Source organism: Nycticebus coucang, chromosome 4, assembly GCF_027406575.1.
Source record: "Nycticebus coucang isolate mNycCou1 chromosome 4, mNycCou1.pri, whole genome shotgun sequence".
NCBI lineage: Eukaryota > Metazoa > Chordata > Mammalia > Primates > Lorisidae > Nycticebus > Nycticebus coucang.
Window position 1 is genome coordinate 135,581,471 of NC_069783.1, and position 20,800 is coordinate 135,602,270.

General features: G+C 48.0%; 1 long non-coding RNA gene and 3 gene segments (V, D, J or C); 3 read left to right on the forward strand and 1 right to left on the reverse strand.

Moving 5' to 3' along the window:
• LOC128584904 (probable non-functional immunoglobulin lambda variable 1-50) overlaps window positions 1-20,800 on the forward strand; it is a 685,263-nt gene that overhangs the window by 85,049 nt on the left and 579,414 nt on the right.
• Window positions 9,674-10,264, forward strand: LOC128584931 (immunoglobulin lambda variable 4-69-like). The segment is given in 2 exon segments: window positions 9,674-9,835; window positions 9,945-10,264. Coding segments are annotated over 2 exon segments (366 nt in total).
• LOC128584945 (uncharacterized) lies at window positions 15,772-17,539 on the reverse strand. Its single transcript, XR_008379766.1, has 3 exons — window positions 17,156-17,539; window positions 16,456-16,550; window positions 15,772-16,313 (listed from the first exon to the last, which is right to left on the reverse strand). It is a non-coding gene; the product is annotated as an uncharacterized LOC128584945 (long non-coding RNA).
• Window positions 17,781-18,435, forward strand: LOC128584942 (immunoglobulin lambda variable 2-18-like). The segment is given in 2 exon segments: window positions 17,781-17,897; window positions 18,007-18,435. Coding segments are annotated over 2 exon segments (420 nt in total).

The window sequence follows — 20,800 nt, forward strand, 5'->3', positions numbered from 1 at the left end:
TAAAAATATTCATTTTATGGGGTGATGAATGGTTGAGTGTTAGAAAAAAGTATTCACTTTATGACCTGTTGGCATTGTGATAGCATTTTGTATGGAAGTATTGCATCTTAGAAATAGGCATGATGAGACTGTCAGATGTACAAATTTTACACCCCAGTTTATGAACTGGGGTTCATTTATGGATAGACTCGGGGGAGGAGACAAGATGGCTGACTGAAGCCAGCTTTCCACAGAGGCTCCCGTTCAGAAGGAGAGTTAAAGGACAAAAATTCAGCAAGTAACCTGGTGGATTTGAGCTGCACTAAGAGAGAAGGTTGTAGAACGCACGTCAACCCTGCTGAGGCGAGCTGCGACCACAAGGATACAAACAAAAGGTACAAAATCCATCACCAAGTGGATGGGAGTCCCCTCCCCCATGAGAACAGCTCAGAGTGCCCCACAAACAACCGGGCAGAGTTCAAAGGTCCTCCCACTACACTCCACGGGAGAGACCCTCTAAAAACTGGACCTACCTCCCCTACTGGGGTGCCATGGCGTCCTCCTGCCAGGCATAAAACTGTATAAACTGTATATGGTTTCTACCTGGAATTCTGAGCTCCCAGCGCTCTCCTTCGCTCACACTGGGGTCTGGAGGCCAGTCCTGGTTGGTCAGCAGAGAGGGGACCGCACCAGAGTGGCAATTCCCTGAGGCACAGTGCGGCAGCCGTCTTTTGGTGACAATATGGCCAGGCATAAAACTGTGTAAAGCTGTGTGTGTTCTCTGCCCGCAACCCCAGGCTTCCAGCGCTCCCTGCACTCCCCTCTGCTCTTGCTCCAAGGTCTGGAGGCCTGTCCCCCAGGGGTCCAGACTCTTGGGCGACAGCTTGAGGGGTGTAGACAGTGCTGGGCTGCAGCCTGTTGGTGCAGACTCTGGGGTACGGAGTGGAGAGAGGACGATTGGCCGTAGGAGAGCTACACCAGAGCAACGGTTGCCTGAGCCATAAGGCAGCAGCCCTCTTTTGCTAGCAATACGGCTCACTACATAATATTCTGAAGCCACACCCCCTGTCTCCCTGGGCAACCAGAGACTCTGAGTTTGCCTGAGGCAACATAAACTTGCAAACCAGGGAAACTCCCAGGGCGGGGCTGACCCAGAGGTCCGCTTTACTAAACCTAAGAAGCACCTGGCCCTCAGGGGATCGTCAGCCTATAGACAATACAAGAGCAAAGACAAGCTGATTTGGAACTCAATTCAGCTTCTCTTCTGCAGGGGAAACGCAGAGTTGTTCTGTTCTGTTCTGTCAGTAACATTAATCAGGGGTGAGACTGGACCTGAGTGAAAACCCCTCAACCTTCATCTAGCACCCGAGGTTGTCAGGCCTTACCTCCTCCTGCTGGAGAGAGGCAGAGCGCAGCAGCCTGGCAGACTTCCTTGTGATTCAGGCAGGTACAAACTCCTGGAGTACCGATTCACCACAGGCAACTGGGTCAGCCAGCTGCAGGGCTATCAGTGACCGGGTGTGAAGTGGTGCAAGGTGGGAAAGGAGGCAGCAACCTTCCCAGACTGATTTATAGACTGGGTGGCTTCTCCTGACTCCACGCAGCACTGGAGCAAGCCATACCAGAATAGTCACCAGACCCCTGTGATCCAGTTCCCAGAGAACTCTTAAACTCTCTCACCCAAGACAGGTGCAGACTGAGACAATTGATTTGGACATTTTTGAACTGAACCAATCACCCGAGGACAAATCAGGTGGTGCCCTAGGTGCACGGTGGTAGGAAGGTTTGATATTTCTTTTCCAATTGTTTGCCGGTGGGGGGGCGGGGTGACTTGATTGCTGATATTTCTCCACAGCTGAGACTTCAATCCAAAGTATCTGTTTTACTAGGGTGGAACAGAAACCAGCTGAAAACAAGGCAGAACCATTTAGCCCCACCACACCAGACAGGGCCCCAGTTTCTCAGGCCACAACACTGTACGGGCCCTCGACAAAGCCCCAGGGGAAAAAAATCAGAGGGAGTAAAACAACCACGGGGCGGAATCAGCTGAAAAACTCTGGTAACATGAATAACCAGAATAGATAAACCCCCCCAAGGAAAGATATGGCAGATGCAATTGAAGATCCCATTCATAAACAACTGGCTGAGATGTCAGAAATCGAATTCAGAATTTGGATTGCAGACAAGATTAACAAAGTGGAATTAGGAATTCGAGAAGAAATTCAAAAGTTGTGTCAAGAATTTAACGAATTTAAAGACAAAACCACCAAAGACTTAGACACACTGAAGCAAGAATTTGCAGCCCTCAAAGATATGAAAAATACAGTAGAATCCCTCAGTAACAGAATGGAGCAAGCAGAAGAAAGGATTTCTGACATCGAAGATAAAGCCTTTGAACACTCCCAAACTCTCAAAGAGGAAGAGAAATGGAGAGCAAAAATGGATCACTCACTCAGAGAGCTCTGGGATAATTCGAACAAGGCGAATATCCGAATCATAGGAGTTCCAGAAACAGATGAAGTGGCCTCGCTGGGCACAGAGGCCCTTCTGCATGAAATTATGAAAGAGAATTTTCCAGACATGCCTAGAGATTCTGAAATTCAGATAGCAGACAGCTTCAGAACCCCAGCACAACTCAACCCCAATAAGACATCCCCAAGGCATATCATAATTAACTTCACTAAAGTTAATATGAAGGAGAAAATCCTCAAAGCTGCCAGGAGAAAGAAAACCATTACCTTCAAAGGCAAGAATATTAGAATGACTGCAGATCTCTCTGCTGAAACTTTTCAAGCCGACTTTTAATCTCCTAAAGCAAAATAACTTTCAACCCCGGATCTTGTATCCAGCTAAACTGAGTTTCATTTATGATGGAGAAATTAAATACTTTAATGACATTCATATGTTGAAGAAATTTGCCATAACCAAACCAGCTCTTCAGGATATTCTCAGATCTATCCTCCATAATGAACAACCCAATCCTATACGACAAAAGTAAACTCGCTCAGAAACTTCGGATCAAACTCCAATTTCCACACTGGCGAAAGGATTAAAAATGGCCACTGGACTTTTGAAAAACTCAATACCCAAAACTTCACCAGACTTATCAATATTCTCCATTAATGTGAACGGCTTAAACTGTCCTCTAAAGAGGCATAGGTTAGCTGACTGGATACAAAAACTCAGGCCAGATATCTGTTGCATACAAGAGTCACATCTTAACCTAAAAGACAAATACAGACTCAGGGTGAAAGGATAGTCGTCCATATTTCAGGCAAATGGTAATCAGAAAAAATCAGGTGTTGCAATTTTATTTGCAGATACAATAGGCTTTAAACCAACAAAAGTAAGGAAGGACAAGAATGGTCACTTCATATTTGTTAAGGGTAATACTCACTATGATGAGATCTCAATTATTAATATCTATGCACCCAACCAGAATGCACCTCAATTTATAAGAGAAACTCTAACAGACATGAGCAACTTGATTTCCTCCAGCTCCGTAATCGCTGGAGATTTCAACACTCCTTTGGCAGTGTTGGATCGATCCTCCAACAAGAAGCTGAGCAAAGAAATCTTAGATTTAAACCTAACCATCCAACATTTGGATTTAGCAGACATCTACAGAACATTTCATCCCAACAAAACTGAATACACATACTTCTCATCAGCCCATGGAACTTACTCCAAAATCGATCACATCTTAGGTCACAAGTCTAACCTCAGTAAATTTAAAGGAATAGAAATTATTCCATGCATCTTCTCGGACCACCATGGAATAAAACTTGAGCTGAGTAACAACAGGAATCTGCATACTCATACAAAAACACTTATGCTAAATGATAGCTGGGTCAGAGATGAGATTAAGAAAGAAATCGCCAACTTTTTGGTACAAAACCACAATGAAGACATGAACAATCAGAACCTCTGGTACACCACAAAGGCAGTTCTAAGAGGGAAATTTATAGCACTGAAAGCCTTCCTCAAGAGAACAGAAAGAGAGGAAGTTAACAACTTAATGGGACATCTCAAGCAACTGGAAAAGGAAGAACATTCCAACCCCAAACCCAGAAGAAGAAAAGAAATAACCAAGATTAGAGCAGAATTAAATGCAATTGAAAACAAAAGAATAATACAATAGATCAATAAATCAAAAAGCTGGGTTTTTCAAAAAGGTCAATAAAATAGATAAACCTTTGGCCAACCTAATCAGGAAAAAAAGAGTAAAATCTCTAATCTCATCAATCAGAAACAAGAAAGATGAAATAACAACAGACTCCTCAGAAATCCAAAAAATCCTTAATGAATATTACAAGAAACTGTATTCTCAGAAATATGAAAATCTGAAGGAAATTGACCAATACTTGGAAGCACGTCACCTTCCAAGACTTAGCCAGAATCAAGTGGAAGTGTTAAACAGGCCCATATCAAGTTCGGAAATAGCATCAACCATACAAAGCCTCCCTAAAAAGAAAAGCCTGGGACCAGATGGTTTCACATCAGAATTCTACCAAACTTTTAAAGAGGAATTAGTACCTATATTGCTCAACCTGTTCCAAAAGGTAGAAAAAGAAGGAAGACTACCTAACACATTCTATGAAGCAAACATCACCCTGATCCCCAAACCAGGAAAAGACCCAACAAGAAAAGAAAATTATAGACCAATATCACTAATGAATATAGATGCAAAAATATTCAACAAGATCCTAACAAACAGAATCCAGCAACACATCAAATAAATTATACATCATGACCAAGTCGGTTTTATTCCAGGGTCTCAGGCTGGTTCAACATACGTAAATATATAAATTTAATCCAGCACATAAACAAATTAAAAAACAAAGACCATAAGATTGTTTCAATCGATGCTGAAAAAGCTTTTGATAATATCCAGCATCCCTTCATGATCAGAACACTTAAGAAAATCGGTATAGAAGAGACATTTCTTAAACTGATAGAGACCATCTACAGCAAACCCACAGCCAATATCATATTGAATGGAGTTAAATTGGAATCATTTCCACTCAGATCAGGAACCAGACAAGACTGCCCATTGTCTCCATTGCTTTTTAACATTGTAATGGAAGTTTTAGCCACCACAATTAGGGAAGAAAAGGTGATCAAGGGCATCCATATAGGGTCAGAAGAGATCAAAATTTCGCTCTTTGCAGATGATATGATTGTATATCTGGAAAACACTAGGGACTCTACTACAAAACTCTTATAAGTGATCAAGGAATACAGCAGCCTCTCAGGTTACAAAATCAACATTCACAAATCGGTAGCCTTTATATATACCAACAACAGTCAAGTTGAAAAAACAGTTAAAGACTCTATCCCATTCACAGTAGTGCCAAAGAAGATGAAATATTTGGGAATTTATCTAACAAAGGATGTGAAAGATCTCTGTAATAGAACTATGAAACTCTAAGAAAAGAAATAGCTGAAAATATTAACAAATGGAAAAACATACCATGCTCATGTCTGGGAAGAATCAACATTGTTAAAATGTCCATACTACCCAAAGCAATATATAATTTCAATGCAATCCCTATTAAAGCTCCACTGTCATACTTTAAAGATCTTGAAAAACAATACTTCGTTTTATATGGAATCAGAAAAAAAGCTCGAATAGCCAAGACATTACTCAGAAATAAAAACAAAGCAGGAGGAATCATGCTACCAGACCTCAGGCTATACTATAAATCGATAGTGGTCAAAACAACATGGTATTGGCACAAAAACAGAGAAGTAGATGTCTGGAACAGAGTATAGAACCAAGAGATGAACCCAGCTACTTACCGTTATTTGATCTTTGACAAGCCAATTAAAAACATTCAGTGGGGAAAAGATTCCCTATTTAACAAATGGTGCTGGGTGAACTGGCTGGCAACCTGTAGAAGACTGAAACTGGACCCACACCTTACAACATTAATTAAGATAGACTCTTACTGGATCAAAGATTTAAACTTAAGACATGAAACTATAAAGATACTATAGGAGAGTGCAGGGAAAACCCTTGAAGAAATCGGTCTGGGACAATATTTTATGAGGAGGACCCCCCAGGCAATTGAAGCAGCTTCAAAAATACACTACTGGGACTTGATAAAACTAAAAAGCCTCTGCACAGCCAAGAACACAGTAAGTAAAGCAAGCAAACAGCCCTCAGAATGGGAGAAGATATTTGCAGGTTATGTTTCCGACATAGGTTTAATAACCTTTATCCACAGACAACTCAAATGCATTAGCAAGAATAGAACAAGTGATCCCATCACAGGCTGGGCAAGGGATTTGAAGAGAAACTTCTCTGAAGAAGACAGGTGCACGGCCTTCAGACATATGAAAAAATGCTCATCATCTTTAATCATCAGAGAAATGCAAATCAAAACTACTTTCAGATACCATCTAACTCCAGTGAGACTAGCCTGTATCACAAAATCCCAAGACCAGAGATGTTGGCGTGGATGTGGAGAAAAGGGAACACTTTTACACTGCTGGTGGGAATGCAAAGTAATACATTCCTTTTGGAAAGAGATATGGAGAACACTTAGAGATCTAAAAATAGATCTGCCATTCAATCCTGTAATCCCTGTACTGGGGATATACCCAGTAGACCAAAAATCACGTCATAACAAAGATATTTGTACCAGAATGTTTATTGTAGCCCAATTCATAATTGCTAAGTCATGGAAGAAGCCCAAGTGCCCATCGATCCACGAATGGATTAATAAATTGTGGTATATGTACACCATGGAATACTATGCAGCCTTAAAGAAAGATGGAGACTTTACCTCTTTCATGCTTACATGGATGGAGCTGGAACATATTCTTCTTAGTAAAGTATCTAAAGAATGGAAGAAAAAGTACCCAAGTACTCAGCCCTACTATGAAACTAATTTAGGGTTTTCACATGAAAGCTATAACCCAGTTACAACCTAAGAATAGGGGGAAGGGGGAAAGGGAGGGGAGGGAGGGGAGGGAGAGGGGAGGTGGGTAGAGGGAAGGGGATTGGTGGGATTACACCAGCGGTGCATCTTACAAGGGTATATGTGAAGCTTGGTAAATTGTCTGTGAAGCTAGTGAATGATGCCCCATGAATATATCAATGTTCACAACTATGATTTAATAAAAAAAAAAAATTGGGAAACAGGATAGTACTTTCCTGGACACACTGGCGAGAGGCAGAGCAGACAGAGGCATGAGGAGCAGTCCTTCACTAAACCCGCCAGCGCCTCCCTGCCTCTGTCAGACCAGAGCTTCTCAGACGTTGCTGGGCACAGGGATCACCTGGGAGCCTGTCACATGTGGACTCTGACTCGGGGCAACTGAAGTGGGGCCTGGGATTCTGCATTTATAAAAGTTGATTTCCCCCAGACCTCCACAAATATGCCTCAGTGTCACCAAATATGTAAGAATGGTGGAAAACAAGAAGGAGACCCACTAGCAAATGAAAACAGAAAAGAACCCTCTCCAAAGAGAAGTAAAGAATTTTGATTAAAGAAGGGTTCTGAGTTCATGCAGGAAGAAGACCAGAGAAGACAGCTGAGGAGCTGGGAGAGGCTCCACTTTACACAGGAAAAAGACTGGAATGAAAGCAAACACACCCCAATCCCCACCTCTGGCTCCCGCCCAATCTCCCCACCGGTTTTCCCTCCACCCTGTCCACAGTGAAGTCTATTCCTGCCTCTCCCTGTCCCTCTCTCTGACTCACAACTCTCCTTCTCAGCCTTTGGGTCTCTCTCCCTTTCATTCAACATTCCTCCTCTCCTTTGACCTCTTCAACTAACTGCTAAAATATTTGCTTAAGAAAAGATATGGACTTGTAAGAAATTTTCACTCACATCCTCTATTTTTCTTGTACTTCTCTGATCTTCAGAAGAAGCCCCCAGTGAGGACCTTCTCCTCCTCCTCCCTGGGACTCTCCTCACTCCTGGTGACCCCAGTGGGCCCCTGGCCTGCTCCTTTATCCCTGAGACACTCCCCACTCCGTCCCCTGTGTGTGACCTCCTGAGGATCCAGTGGGGCAAGAGAAACCCAGTTTCAGGAGGTGCCTGGGAAGTGGGATCATGGCTGACCTGTCCTGCTCTCAGCTAATGCACATCTCATTTCATGTACAGTTTGAACAGGAGACATCCTGTCCCCTTAATGTGGGGAGAGTTGTGTGTCCTGTTTCCACTGAGGAGGCTCAAAGGAAAGAATAAAGACTGAGATGAAGTCAGAGCTTCCCTGAGGAGGGGACTTGCTCTGCCCTTGGGCAGGAAGTGGGCAGTGGCCAAAGCCCTGTCAGGATCCTCTGGCATCTGGTCACAGACACGCTGGACCTGGGCCTTGGAAGCAAGGTCGCTGTTCAGCTGTCACTGAGGGCTCTGTAGGTCTCAGCTGGGAATCCACATTCCTGACCCTGGGCTCACTGCACTCAGTAGCTGTTTAGTCTTTGAATTCCTCCGAAGCCTCATGCCAGGCCCAGCCCAGACTCCCCTCCCAGGAATTACAACCAGCCAGTGGGGCTGCACACAGGCCCAGGGAGGGTTGGGCTGGGCAGGGGAAGAGCAGCACATTTGCATGCAGGGCCCCTCTCTCTCCTCTGGGGCTGGAGGGGGATACCAGAGACCTGCAGCATTTCTTCAGAATTTATTCCGTGTTTGAAAAACAATAGGAATATGTGGATCAGATTTAAAGACTAAATTCAGACACCCTTGCTTCAGAAATAAGCATCTCTCATGGTGTATTTCTGACTAAGAGAAAAGTAAGAAACCTTTTTTATATATTAGTACACTAAATTTATTAACTTTCATTTTAGTACAAGACACATATTATGTAATGGTCTTCAAAAACGTTAAAAATATAAATTTTTAAAGAAAGATCCTTCCTCCTTAATATTACATTTAAATCAGTCACTCTGGCAATATATGTCAAACTTCTAACCCATGGTACTTCCCAAGGTGACCTTATTTATAAGACAATGTCTTTGCAGATGAAATTACTTAAGCTGAGATCATCCATTAGTAGGGTGACCTCCTGGTGAGATGGGCCTGGTTTCCTAATAAGGTGGTCGTGAGAAGACAGGGGATGCAGAGAGAATGTCAGGTGCTGGTGGAGGCAGAGAAGGGACTCAGGCAGCTGCAAGCCAAGGGCAGGAGAGAATCCAGGGGAAGAGAGAAACCTGCTTCAAAAGCAGCCCGGGAAGTGGGCTCATGGCTGAAGTGTCCTGTTCTCAGCTAATGTGCATCTTATTTCTTGTACAGTTTGTAAAGGAGATGCCCCTCCCCTTAATGTGGGGTGAGCTGTGTGTCCTGTCCCCACTGTGGAGACTCAAATAAAAGGATACAGACTGAGATGAGACAGGAGCTGCACTGAGGAGGGGCCTCGCTCTGCCCTTGAGCAGGGAGTGGGCAGTGGTCAAGGTCCTGGTGGGGCAGGAGCCTCTGTCAGGACCCCTTGGAATCTGGTCCCAGACACGCTGGACCTGGATGTGGTCAGCAGGGGGCGCTGTGGGGCTGTCACTGAGGGTTCTCTGGGGGATCGGCTGGGAACACAGACACCTGGCCCTAGACTCTGCTCAGGGCTGTCTGGGACCAGCAGCAGAGTGTACTCTGGGCCCTTGGGGAGTCTCAGAAAAGCCCAGCCCAACCCCCCTCTCATAAGTGACACCCAGTCACTGTGGCTCACACAGGCCCAGGTGGGGTTGGGCTGGGCAGGGCGAGAGCAGCACATTTGCATGCAGGGCCTCTCTGTCTCCTCTGGGGCTGGAGGGGGGATAAGAGACACCTGCAGAGTGTCGGCCTCAGCAGAGCTCTGGGTGTCTGCACCATGGCCTGGACCCCACTCCTCATCACCCTCCTCCTTCACTGCACAGGTCAGGACGGATGTCAACATCCACCCCCAGCCCACTTCCCACACTCATGCCTGGACTTTCCTTCCCTCTCGTCCTTCCTCCAGGCCATAATGGGTGTCTGTGTTTCCAGGGTCCCTCTCCCAGCTTGCATTGACTCAGCCGCCCTCTGCATCTGCCTCCCTGGGAGCCTCGGTCAAACTCACCTGCACCCTGGACAGTGGGCACAGTAGCTACAACATTGCATGGCACCAGCAGCAGCCAGGGAAGGCCCCTCGGTACTTGATGTATCTTAGCAGTGCTGGAACCAGCAGCAAGGGGGACGGGATCCCTGACCGCTTCTCAGGCTCCAGCTCTGGGGCTGACCGCTACTTGACCATCTCCAGCCTCCAGCCTGAGGATGAGGCTGATTATTACTGTCAGACCTGGGACTCTGGTATTAACTCACAGTGACACAGGCAGATGAGGAAGTGGGACAAAAACCTCAGCCTGCTCAGGGTCTTGCTCTGTGTTAATTTTCAGATATTAAAATAAGTTCCATGTAGTCAAACAGTACTTGGGAGCTCCTCTCATTTAAAACATTTCTTCTCTCACTTTTCCATGGACTGTTCCTGTAGTCACAGGAAAACTAAAAGAAAAATGAAAAAAGAAATCTGGTAACACTAAATCATTAACTATTAATTCAAATAGTCTAGAATCAGTGCCTGTGGGGCTGGCCTTTTTCACTTGAAACGTGGAAAATGAGCCTCTCCACGTTCCAATTTTTGTCAGTACCTAGGGACCATCTCAGCAGGTAGACAGACCTGCAGCATGGACTGTGCCCTTCCAGTTGTCACAGCAGAGACCTCCACTCTGTCCCAGTCACCTGTGCTCAGGACTGCCTGAGGCTCCCTATGTCCTAGGAACGAGGCAGCAGGATGTGAAATGCAGCTGAGGACACAGGTCAGGGAGGAATTCCAGGAACAGACCTGGCCTGGCTCACTGATGTGTTCCTGCAGCTGTGTCTGTCACCTCAGGATAGAGGGTGGCTGTGGGGGCAGGTATGGGCCTGAGGCAGCAAACTTCCTTGTGGGAGGTGAGAGGGGAAGGGAAGCTCCTCCTCAGCTGGGAAATGCTGAGCCTGCTCCAGGGGAGTTGGGAACATAGGTCCCGTGAATGTGACTTTCCTGTGTCTCATCCCACTGAGGAACATGGGGACCCCATGGGCAGGCTTCCCTGAGCCCACTACACTGACTTCTGTCTGCTCCTCTCCTGCCTCATGGGGGTTTTCAACAGTCTAGGATGTGATGTAGAGTCTATGGGACATCAGGGGCCAGAAGTGCCCCAATGTGTGCCTCGTGTCACTCTCCCTGTGGAGCTCATGGTGTGCACAGATCATTGGGGGTGACCGTGGAGCCTGGTGACCAAGAGACCCAGACAGAAAGCCTGAGTGTGTGACCAGACAGCAGTCTTGGATGTTCTGGGGTTCATCTGGATTCTCCTTTGTCACCATGAACTCCCTGACACCTTTGCCTCTAGGGACAGGGTCAGGCTGACCCCTGCTGTCATGGCTGAATACAACCCAATGCCATGAAGAGCTCCCATCCATGGGGGAATGAGACCAGCGTCTACCCTTCATGTCCACCATCAAATCCATCCCTCACCTGTCTCCACCTTTGACAAATATCTGCTCAGGATGTGGCTTCTGCTGTCACTTGTGCTCCCAGAAGGTCTGATGCTCTCAACTTGCCTCATCTTCATGGGGTCAATGAGAATCACACCTCCTCTCACTGGCTTCCCAGTGCAAATGGGACATTTGCCTCCAGAGGCTATAAGAGCTGCACCCATGTGTGTGGGGTAACATTGGGGATTGAAATGCAGCTGGTGTGACACGGCTACCCAGGTCCCCTCTGCCCAGTCCCCTATATGTCACCTGCACATGTCCAAGTCTTTGTAGATCATTCCCTGAGCTCTGCAGCCTTAGAGAAGTTAGGTTCTCCTTATCCTTAGAGTGTGTCCCATAGAGGTCCTGGATTCCCAGGTGCAGGATGAGCCCTCCATGTAGGAGATGGCTCTGGGACCATTCACTGGCACCTTCCCTACTTTAATCCCATGAACCTGATTCTTTCCTCTCTCTGTGTCTTTGGTTGGGAAGATGTTGGAATGCACCTTAGTTTTTGGCAATAAGAGAGAAAAAGCACAGTTCACAGAGAGCTGTCACCTGGTCAAGCAGCGTCTGCCGAGAGCCACCAGGGGACCTACTCTCTCTCTGCTCCCTGCTCCTTGCGGCATCCTCATGAGCTCCTGGACGTTGGACTCTGGGTTCCCAATCCCTCCATGCTGCATGAGTGACCAGAGGCCATGAACGGGCAGAGTGACTGTCTAATAGGCAGACAGTGTGTGTCTGGGATGATCAGAAAGCACTTCCAGCAGTCTGTTCAGACAGAACCTCCAACTCCACGTCTGCCCCTCAGGAAGTGACAGTGAAGTCTGACCCTGAGGGACCTGTAGGCTCAGCATCTTTAGGTCTGGCTCTGGCTTGGCCTAGGGCTGGGGCAGAAGGGAAGTGAGAGGGAGGTTCAGCCGTGGGCAGCCCAGGCCCAGCTGTCCTGTCAGGGGCTGAGCCTTCTGCGGTGTGGGTCCTGCAGAGACAGCCATGAGGGGCTGAGGCCGCAGGATTATGCAGAAAAGCAAAGAAAGTGAGCCCGGAGAGGTCAGAGGACAGGTGTGGGACACATGGGGTAATGGGGGTGCAGCATGAAGAAAAGATTGTCTTTTGTGACACTTAATGAGAGGACACGTGGGGACTAGAACTGTGACAAAGAGAAGACCTGTCAGGTCCTGAGCTCTTGAGTTGAAGAAAACCTGGGCCTGTTCCTGAGGGGCCCTGGGAAAAATCATGGAACAACCATGGTCAGTGTCCTCTATGCAGGGTCATCTGTCCCAGTTGCTGTGCCTCCCAGAGCATCTGGGGTGTGCGGGTCACTCCCTCCCTGTGGTCTCTGTCCCAGCACCTGCTCCCAGTGGGTAGGTCACACTCTGTTCTGAGAAAGGCAGCACAACCCAGGGGAGAAGCACAGATTTGAAGAAGGGGCTGCCTGTGCTCAGGGGTAGGCGTGACTGAGGAGATGTGAGCATCAGGGCTCCACTAGGGGCCTTAGAGAGCAGGGCCTCCTGAGGGCCCTGAACATCCTGGGGTCTCTGTCCCAGGCACTGTCCCACACTCTGTGTCTGAGACAGCAGGAGTGTTTACTCCATGTGCCCAGGGTGTGATTAGAGGGTGCTGAGCCTAAAGATGAAAAGGGCTAATGACCGCTCAGTGTCCAGGGAGGAGGGAGAAGGGTCAGGAACGAGCAGTCCCCCAGGTCTCATGCCCCTCCTCTCCCTCACAGTCACACTCAGTGTCTGCATCCCCCTAGGAGGTCTGCCTGGGGTGGGCAAATGTTTTTCATCCATTTTCTTCTCTTTCTGCGATCTGTGCCAATGAAGAGCTCAGGGGAACAGGGGTGCAGCAGAGGGAGAGGCTGGGCCAGACTGCAGGTCCTGGCCACCTGCGGAGCAGGCTCTGCTCTGTGCAGGGAGGAGGAAGAGGAGCAGCTCCTGGTGCCCTGAAGGGAGAGTCTTCCCTGTCCCCACTGGGCTTCCTGCTCTGCTGCCCCTAAGGGAGGAAGAGCTCCCAGGACTGTCCTGTAAACCACACAGCGACCAGGCACGGGGAGGAGGCTGTGTGGACACCTGGGACTATGTGTGTGGGGCATGGACCCTGCTCACCTCCATCCTTTGTGGGAGGACACAGGGCACAGGAGGGACAGGTCTGGGTCTGGGCAGCAGGGAGTGCTGTGGCCTGTCCCTGAGGCCTGAGCTTTGGTCCCAGCTGGGAGCCCCACCTGGCCTGGTCTGAGCCCTCTGCCCTGTGGTCACTGCGCCAGCATCTGTGTCCTCACAGGTCTCCAGAGCACCAAAGAACAGGCCCACCCAGGCCCATCCCTGCCAGGATCAGCTTTCCAGGCAGTGGTCAGAGGCAGGACCTGTGGTGAGCTGGGACAGCCCAGGGGGAGGCTGTTTTGCATGAAGGGTCCTTCTTGTTTCTGGGCTTCCATAGGGACTAAGAGGGACTAGGGGGGAACGAAGTGGCTCCTAAGGATGCAGAGCTGTGTGGGGTCCCCAGCATGGGTGGCCCCTCTCCTTCTCTCCCCTTCTCACTGTCTGTGCATCAGGCTGGAGAGAAAGCCCCAGGGGCTCTGGACATGTCTCTGTTCACTGACCCACCCTTCTCCCTCTGTGTCCATCCTGAAGTTCAGGGTCTTGGACCAGTCTGTCCTGACTCCACCACTGGCAGCCCTGAGCCTGGGGGGAGGCAGCCTCCAAGTCCTTCCTGGAAGCCGTAGTGACTCTGGTGTGGCTTTTCCTTTGGGACCAACAGCTCCCAGGCTGTGCTGACTTGAAACACTGTTGTCAACAACCCATTGTCCTGCGGGAACTGGCCGTGCTCTGATGGCCCATCTGGAGTAGTGTCAGTGGGGTTCAGTGACCATTCAAACCTTCACTCTGGTCAGCATCAAGGAGGCTGAGCAGGTCAGAGCTCCTGGGACCTCATTATACCTCCTTCCCTGACTGATTGTGGCAGGGCCTGTGTGGAGCTGAACTTCAACTCCACCTCCAGCAAAGTGATGACTGAAGAGGGACTCGGCAGGATGGGCAGCCCTACAGGACGCCCGCCCTGACCCCTGACTGGGGGGACCTTGGAATCCAGGGAGGAGCTGAGCACTGAGTCCCACCTGGTGACGACAGCACTGGACAGGGGAACAGAGGCAGGGTCACTGGCACCTCAGCTGTACTCCCCTCTCCCTGGTGTCAGAGGCATGCAGTCCAGTGGGCAGCTAATCTCACACCCCTTCTTGAAGGGGTCACGTCTGCGCAAATCACTGCTTCCCTTTCCCCAGGAAGGTGTCAGCAGCCCTGGGGCAGTGAGAGTCAGGCCCGCTCAGCTGGGGCAGTGGGGAGCTGAGCCCACGACCCCAGGCCCTTGTGCTTCACCTCGGCAGAGAGGTCCCTGATGCAGAAGGTTAAATAGGAGCCCGAGGAGGTCTGTAATGTAATATCCATAATGTCTGGGGTGTAAAAGATGTCACTTGTCATGTCAAGGAGCAGAAACATACCCACTTAAATGAGAGATGAAATCAACACACACGAACACTGATGTAACTCAGACGCTGAAATTATCCGACAGATTTTCAACTATTAAAACTTTTTAAACAAATGGAAAAGGGGAAACTATCAGAAAAAAATGCAAATTATAAAAATCACACCAAATATAAATTTAAAAAAACCTGAAAAAAAGAATAGACGGAATTTTACAAAGAAAGTTCAGGAGGGACTCAGGAACTGGTAACATCTGATTGTTTGTCATGGGGGAAGTCGCTCCACAGGACAGGAGAATGACGTGAAAATAAGGGAGTGACGAAGTGAAAAGCTATAAATGGGTTTGACTTGGGGAAAAATTCAGTGGAAATTGTTAAATAATTTTGATTTGTTCAAAGAAAGAAAGGGCTACATTTAGCTCCTCATAATCAGCCCAGTCACATTCTCCTGAGAATGTCACCAAGGGGTCCTGGGGACTTTCTCCGAGCTGAGCAAGGCCTGAAATAAACTCATAGGGTTAACCTGAGCCTGTGCTCTCTGGAGCCCTCACTCACTCTGTCCCCAAAAGGGATGATCAATCTCACCTGCAGCTATAGCCTCTGGAGAGGCGACCAGCAGTCCCTGTCCACCTGCGTCCACCAGAAGTCTAGACCAGCCCCCCAAACTCTGATTCATGATACAAAGAAGAAACACTACTGGGCTCCCGGCCGGTCACCAGGATCCCTGCTGGGGATGGAGCTGTCCTGTTCCCCTCAGGCCCCAGCCAGAGGACTCAGTACAGCTGCTGGCTACACCACAGAGATGGAGCTGTCCTGTTTCCCTCAGGCCCCAGCCAGAGGACTCAGTACAGCTGCTGGCTACACCACAGAGATGTTCAGTGAGTGACCCGGATGGGGACCAAGTCATGAGCCTGCTTGTAACCGAGCCTGGGTGCAGATATGATAACATCCTGGATCACAGGACCAGACGCCTGAGATCTCAGGATGGCCCTAATTGAGACCATACAAAGAAAAATAGGGAAGGGACGCATCTGAACTGAAGCCTCTGTGTGCCTGAGGCTGGTAGTTGCGGGAATGGTGGGTGATGTGTGAAGAACTGGTCCAGAGAGCCCGGAATCCAGTGTGCTGTAACTGTGTTACCTCACCCCGCGTAGACTCTGTGCTCACCGCTGTCCTGCTGTATTCCACGTGTACTACTGTGCACTGCTGTGCGTCTTCATTGTTTTGTCAAACACTTTCTCACTGTGGCTGATTAGATCCCTGGATGTGGAGACCTGGACGTGGAGGGCTGACCGCGCCCGGAAGGCAGCCACAGACTCACCAGCGTCTACAAGCTCCGTGTGCTGCTGCGGTTGCTGCTCGTCAGACAAACAGAAATTGACCTAAAGTGACATGGAACAGCAAGGATCCCAGTTACCATCGTCTTATAGAGGAAGAAAATTCCACTTCCCGATTTCAAAGCTTACTATAACGCTGCATTACTCAAAATGCTGCAGTGCAGGCGTAAGGACAGCCTGTAATTACCGAGGGTATTACTGAGAGCTCAGAGGTTATACAGCTCTAGACACTTGAACACACAGGATGAAATGATAGGTTCTGCAGCTTCTCAGGAAATTCTTCTGAAAGAGCTGGATATATACACAAAAAATAATAACTATGCCCCCCCCACTTAGAAAACATACAAAAACCAAACTCAAAGTGTATTAAAGATCTAAATGCGATAGTTGTAACTGTGAAACACTTAGAACAAACATAAAAGCATAAAAGCTTAATAAATATGGATTTTGAAATGGGTTATGAGATATGACACCATAAGTATAACCAACAAAACCTTCAAATTTGACTTCATGAATTTTTTTTTATTTTTTGCAAGAGAGTCTCACTATGTCACCCTCTGTAGAGTGCTTTAGCATCACAGCTCACAGCAACCTCAAACTCTTGTGCTTAAGCGATTCTCTTGCCTCAGCCTCCCAAGTAGCTGGGACTACAGGTGCCTGACACAAGGCCCGGCTATTTTTTTGTCGTAGTTGTCATTGTTGCTTAGCTGGCCCGGGCACCACCCTCGATGCATATGGCTGGCGCCGTAACCACTGTGCTAAGGACGCTGAGACGTGATGACAATTTACGTGTTTATCAACCGGACATGGTCAAAGGGATAGAAAGTCAAACACTAACAGAAGAAACACGTGCTGATCACATATCTGAGAAAGCTCTAATATCTCACCTCTAATAGAAAGTCTCACAACTGACATAAAAAGGCAACCACCCTGTCATGGTGCAACGTGGGCAGAGACAGAGCAGAGAAAGCATCCGAGGCCTTTCCAACTAACAGGTCTTGGCTGGTCTGTCGCTGTCCTTAGTGGTTCTGGTGAGCTGACCCCACAACAAATCCACAGTGGGAAGAAATGGCCACGGAGTAAACTGCCGAGGAGGCTGCGACACTGAAGTCAGGGCTTAGCCAAGGTGAACAGCTGTCCTGTGGAGGAGGTGCCAGGAAGTGAAGGGGTCCCTCTGTCTGAGGAGGGCAGCAGAGAAGAGGTGGGGAGCCCAGTGCTCTCCCCAGGGTCCCCTGCTGGGCATCACAGACCTGAGTGAATCCATCCCTGAGGCAGCAGGGGGCGCTGTGGGGCTGCCGGAATGGAAACCAGCCACCTGCTCCCTGCTGGGGGCCCAGGTGCCCACTGTCCCCTGGGACAGACTGACTGCTTACTCTCAGCCCCCAGAAGGCTCAGGCCAGGCCCTGCCAGCCTCATGTAGAGAAGCCTCCGTGCCCAGGGGCTGGAAGGCCATTCGAGGGGAGGGGACTGATTTGCATGGAAGGCCCGTCAGTCCCCACAGTGGGGAAGTAGGTACAAGAGACAGGGGCAGCTCTGAGGCAGCTGCGGGTCCCCAGGAATCAGAGCTGGCAGGAATCTCCACCATGGCCTGGGCCCCTCTCCTGCTTACCCTCCTCAGTCTCGGCCCAGGTGACAATCCCTGGGAAGCAGAAGTGCCTGGGTTGGGGCGACACCTAGGGAGATTTCTCCCTTTCATTTTGAGAGCATGTGGTGCATGATGACTCCAGACTCACCTCAGGGTCCTGGGCACAGTCCAGACTGACACAGGAAGCCTCGGTGTCAGGGTCTGTGGGACAGAGGGTCACCCTGTCCTGCACTGGAAACAGCAACAATGTTGGAAAGTATAATGTGGCCTGGTTTCAGCAGATTTCTCGTGGTGCCCCCAAAACTGTGATGCTCGGCACATCTCGGCCCTCAGGGATCCCTGATCGCTTCTCTGGCTCCAAGTCTGGGAACACGGCTTCCCTGACCATCTCGGGCCTTCAGGCTGAGGACGAGGCTGATTATTTCTGTTCAACATGGGACAAGAGCCTGAATGTTGACACAGTGCTCCAGACTCATGGGGAACTGAGACAAAAACCTGCCCCTGCTCCCCTGTGGTCACCCTCATGACTGCCTGTGACAAACCCCAGCCAAGAGCCTGACTGTGACCAGCCCTGGAGTGTCCACACTTGGGGATCTGATTCTCAGATCACAGACCTGTTAAGAGGGTCAGTGACTGTCCAATGTCAGTGACTTCCTGTCTTTCATATTATTTTTCTGAAAACATCTTTTAAAGGTATAATTGCATATCATAAATAGCAAACATTTATAAGCTTCAATTTTTTTTAGTATGCACAGTGTTGTATAACCAGTCACCATAATATAAATGTGAGTATTTCAATTATTCTACAAAGGAACAATTATTATGGTAATAGCCAGTATTGTTATACCTTTGAGCTATAAATCCAATTTTTGATTTCTCCATAATTTAGGGAAATAATGCATTAAAATGTTTATTGGTCCACTTGTTTGGTCATACACTTAATAAAAATGTAATTTAGTGGTAGCAGGACTTCATTCATTTTTATTGCCAAATACCACTCCACAGTATGGATATTCTAAGGTGGTTTAACTATTTATCATTTGGCCATTTGGGTTCTAAGCCTTTTGATTTTCTGAGCAATCCACTGTAAATACTGGTGTACACTGTGTTCATGTATCTTGGGTGTCTAGTAGGGTGAAATTTCAGGGTGACATAGTAACCCCTTTTAGGAAAATGTTTTCTTTCCAAAGAGGCTGCGCCAGGTTACATCTCCATGACTAATAAGTGAGTGTTTCAACTTCTCCACATTCTCAGCAACATCTTCTATTCTCCGTCATTTTGTTTATAGCCACCCTGACGGGACTGCAGTGGAACCTCATTCTAGATCTGATCGCATTTCCCAGTAGTTGATGGTATCAGGAATCTTTTCATAATCTTGATTCTAATTGTGAATAAGTCAGGAAGGTCTGAGGCTCTTCCTGAGTCCCTGACTTCAAACCATGTTAGATTGAGATCTTGTTGAAATTACACACTGAGCCTGCTCACCTCCATGAGCATAAAATTCACGTTCAAGAACAGATCTCCTTCTAGAGACAACAGAATGGGCAGAACGAGGCCCATCCACCCAGGCCAGGCTCAGGAGACACCGCGACGTGTAGACTCCACCTGTGCCAGTCACCACAGCCCCAGGGCTACACCGGGCTCCAGGTCCGTTCTAGAGACCGTCACTCACTCCATCACTACAGGGGACACAGAGCAGGTCCAGAGAGGGTCCCCTGCAGCCTTTGCAGAGGATGTTCCACTGGAACCAGGATTTGGGGGGACTTGCTGCAATGCCCACAGAAAATAGTCATTATTAACCACAAGCCCAGTGTCTCTACTCAATCATGCGGCAAAGAGCACAAAACAATATTCCGTGACAAATGAAAATTCCATGAAGTGGAATAAAATGAGACTTAAGTCAGTGAAGAGGTAGAGTACATGGATTGGTAAGAAAGTTTGAGAGTCACAAAAATAAAAATGATGTATATTATAATGTAGCAATATACTAAAAGTATTTTTATCAATACTAGTCAACATGATGGGAATATTAATGACATTTTTATAATAACGTGGAAAAATTTAAATCCATGGAATAGTGTCAAATATTTTGCAAATGAACAGAAAGACTGGAGCATACACTTAGATTATGAGACAGAGCTTAAAACAAAATGAATGTAAACAGTTAACGCTATTGCTGGAACACATAGAAGAAACTTTCATTAACAGTTCAGAAAGACCTTGGTATTGAGCAGCCTTAGAATAGCTGTCAGGTCCCACGCTGCAAACCCAGTAGGCTCCGTGTCCCGGCAGAAGCATGCATCCTGCAGAATTGCTTCTAAGTTCTATTCACAGTGAGATTCATCATTCCAGATAGGGAAACTACGTTCATATAAATTTAAAACAACAAACAGCCCAGCACTGATGGCATGGTAAAGAAAGCTCTTAATCTTTCATGAACAACCTGAGAACTGGATAACAGCTTTCTAAAAATATTTCAGTCCTTAGGAGTCATGTGGGGTAAGGCTGGGATCTTTGACAGAAAATAGGAGGTGACATCAGTGTTGTTCTCTGTGACTCTTATTGGAAACGAGACAAGCCAGGGAGCCTCCTGGTATCTCCTGAGACTCAGGTGAGCTCCAGGGCCGAGGGTCCCTGGCTCTCCCCAGATCCAGGGAAGCCTTTGCCAGCGCTGGGCGCAGCTCATCTCTGGCTCCAGCGTGAGGTCAAGGCTATAATGAAATAAGACTTTTTCACAGGGTTCCATGTGAGGTTTTCTCTGAAAATTAAAGTATGTTGAGTCTGGGGCCTGTGAGAAGCAGGTGACAGTGAGGGACTGGACAGGGATTTATTCTGTGTGGGGAGGGACACGGGTGAGAGACAAATGGGCCAGGAGCTGGCAGAGGAGGGGGCTTCAGACCAGACCCGACCTGGTGAAAGGAGGGGGGAGGATGGGCAGGGTGGGGCT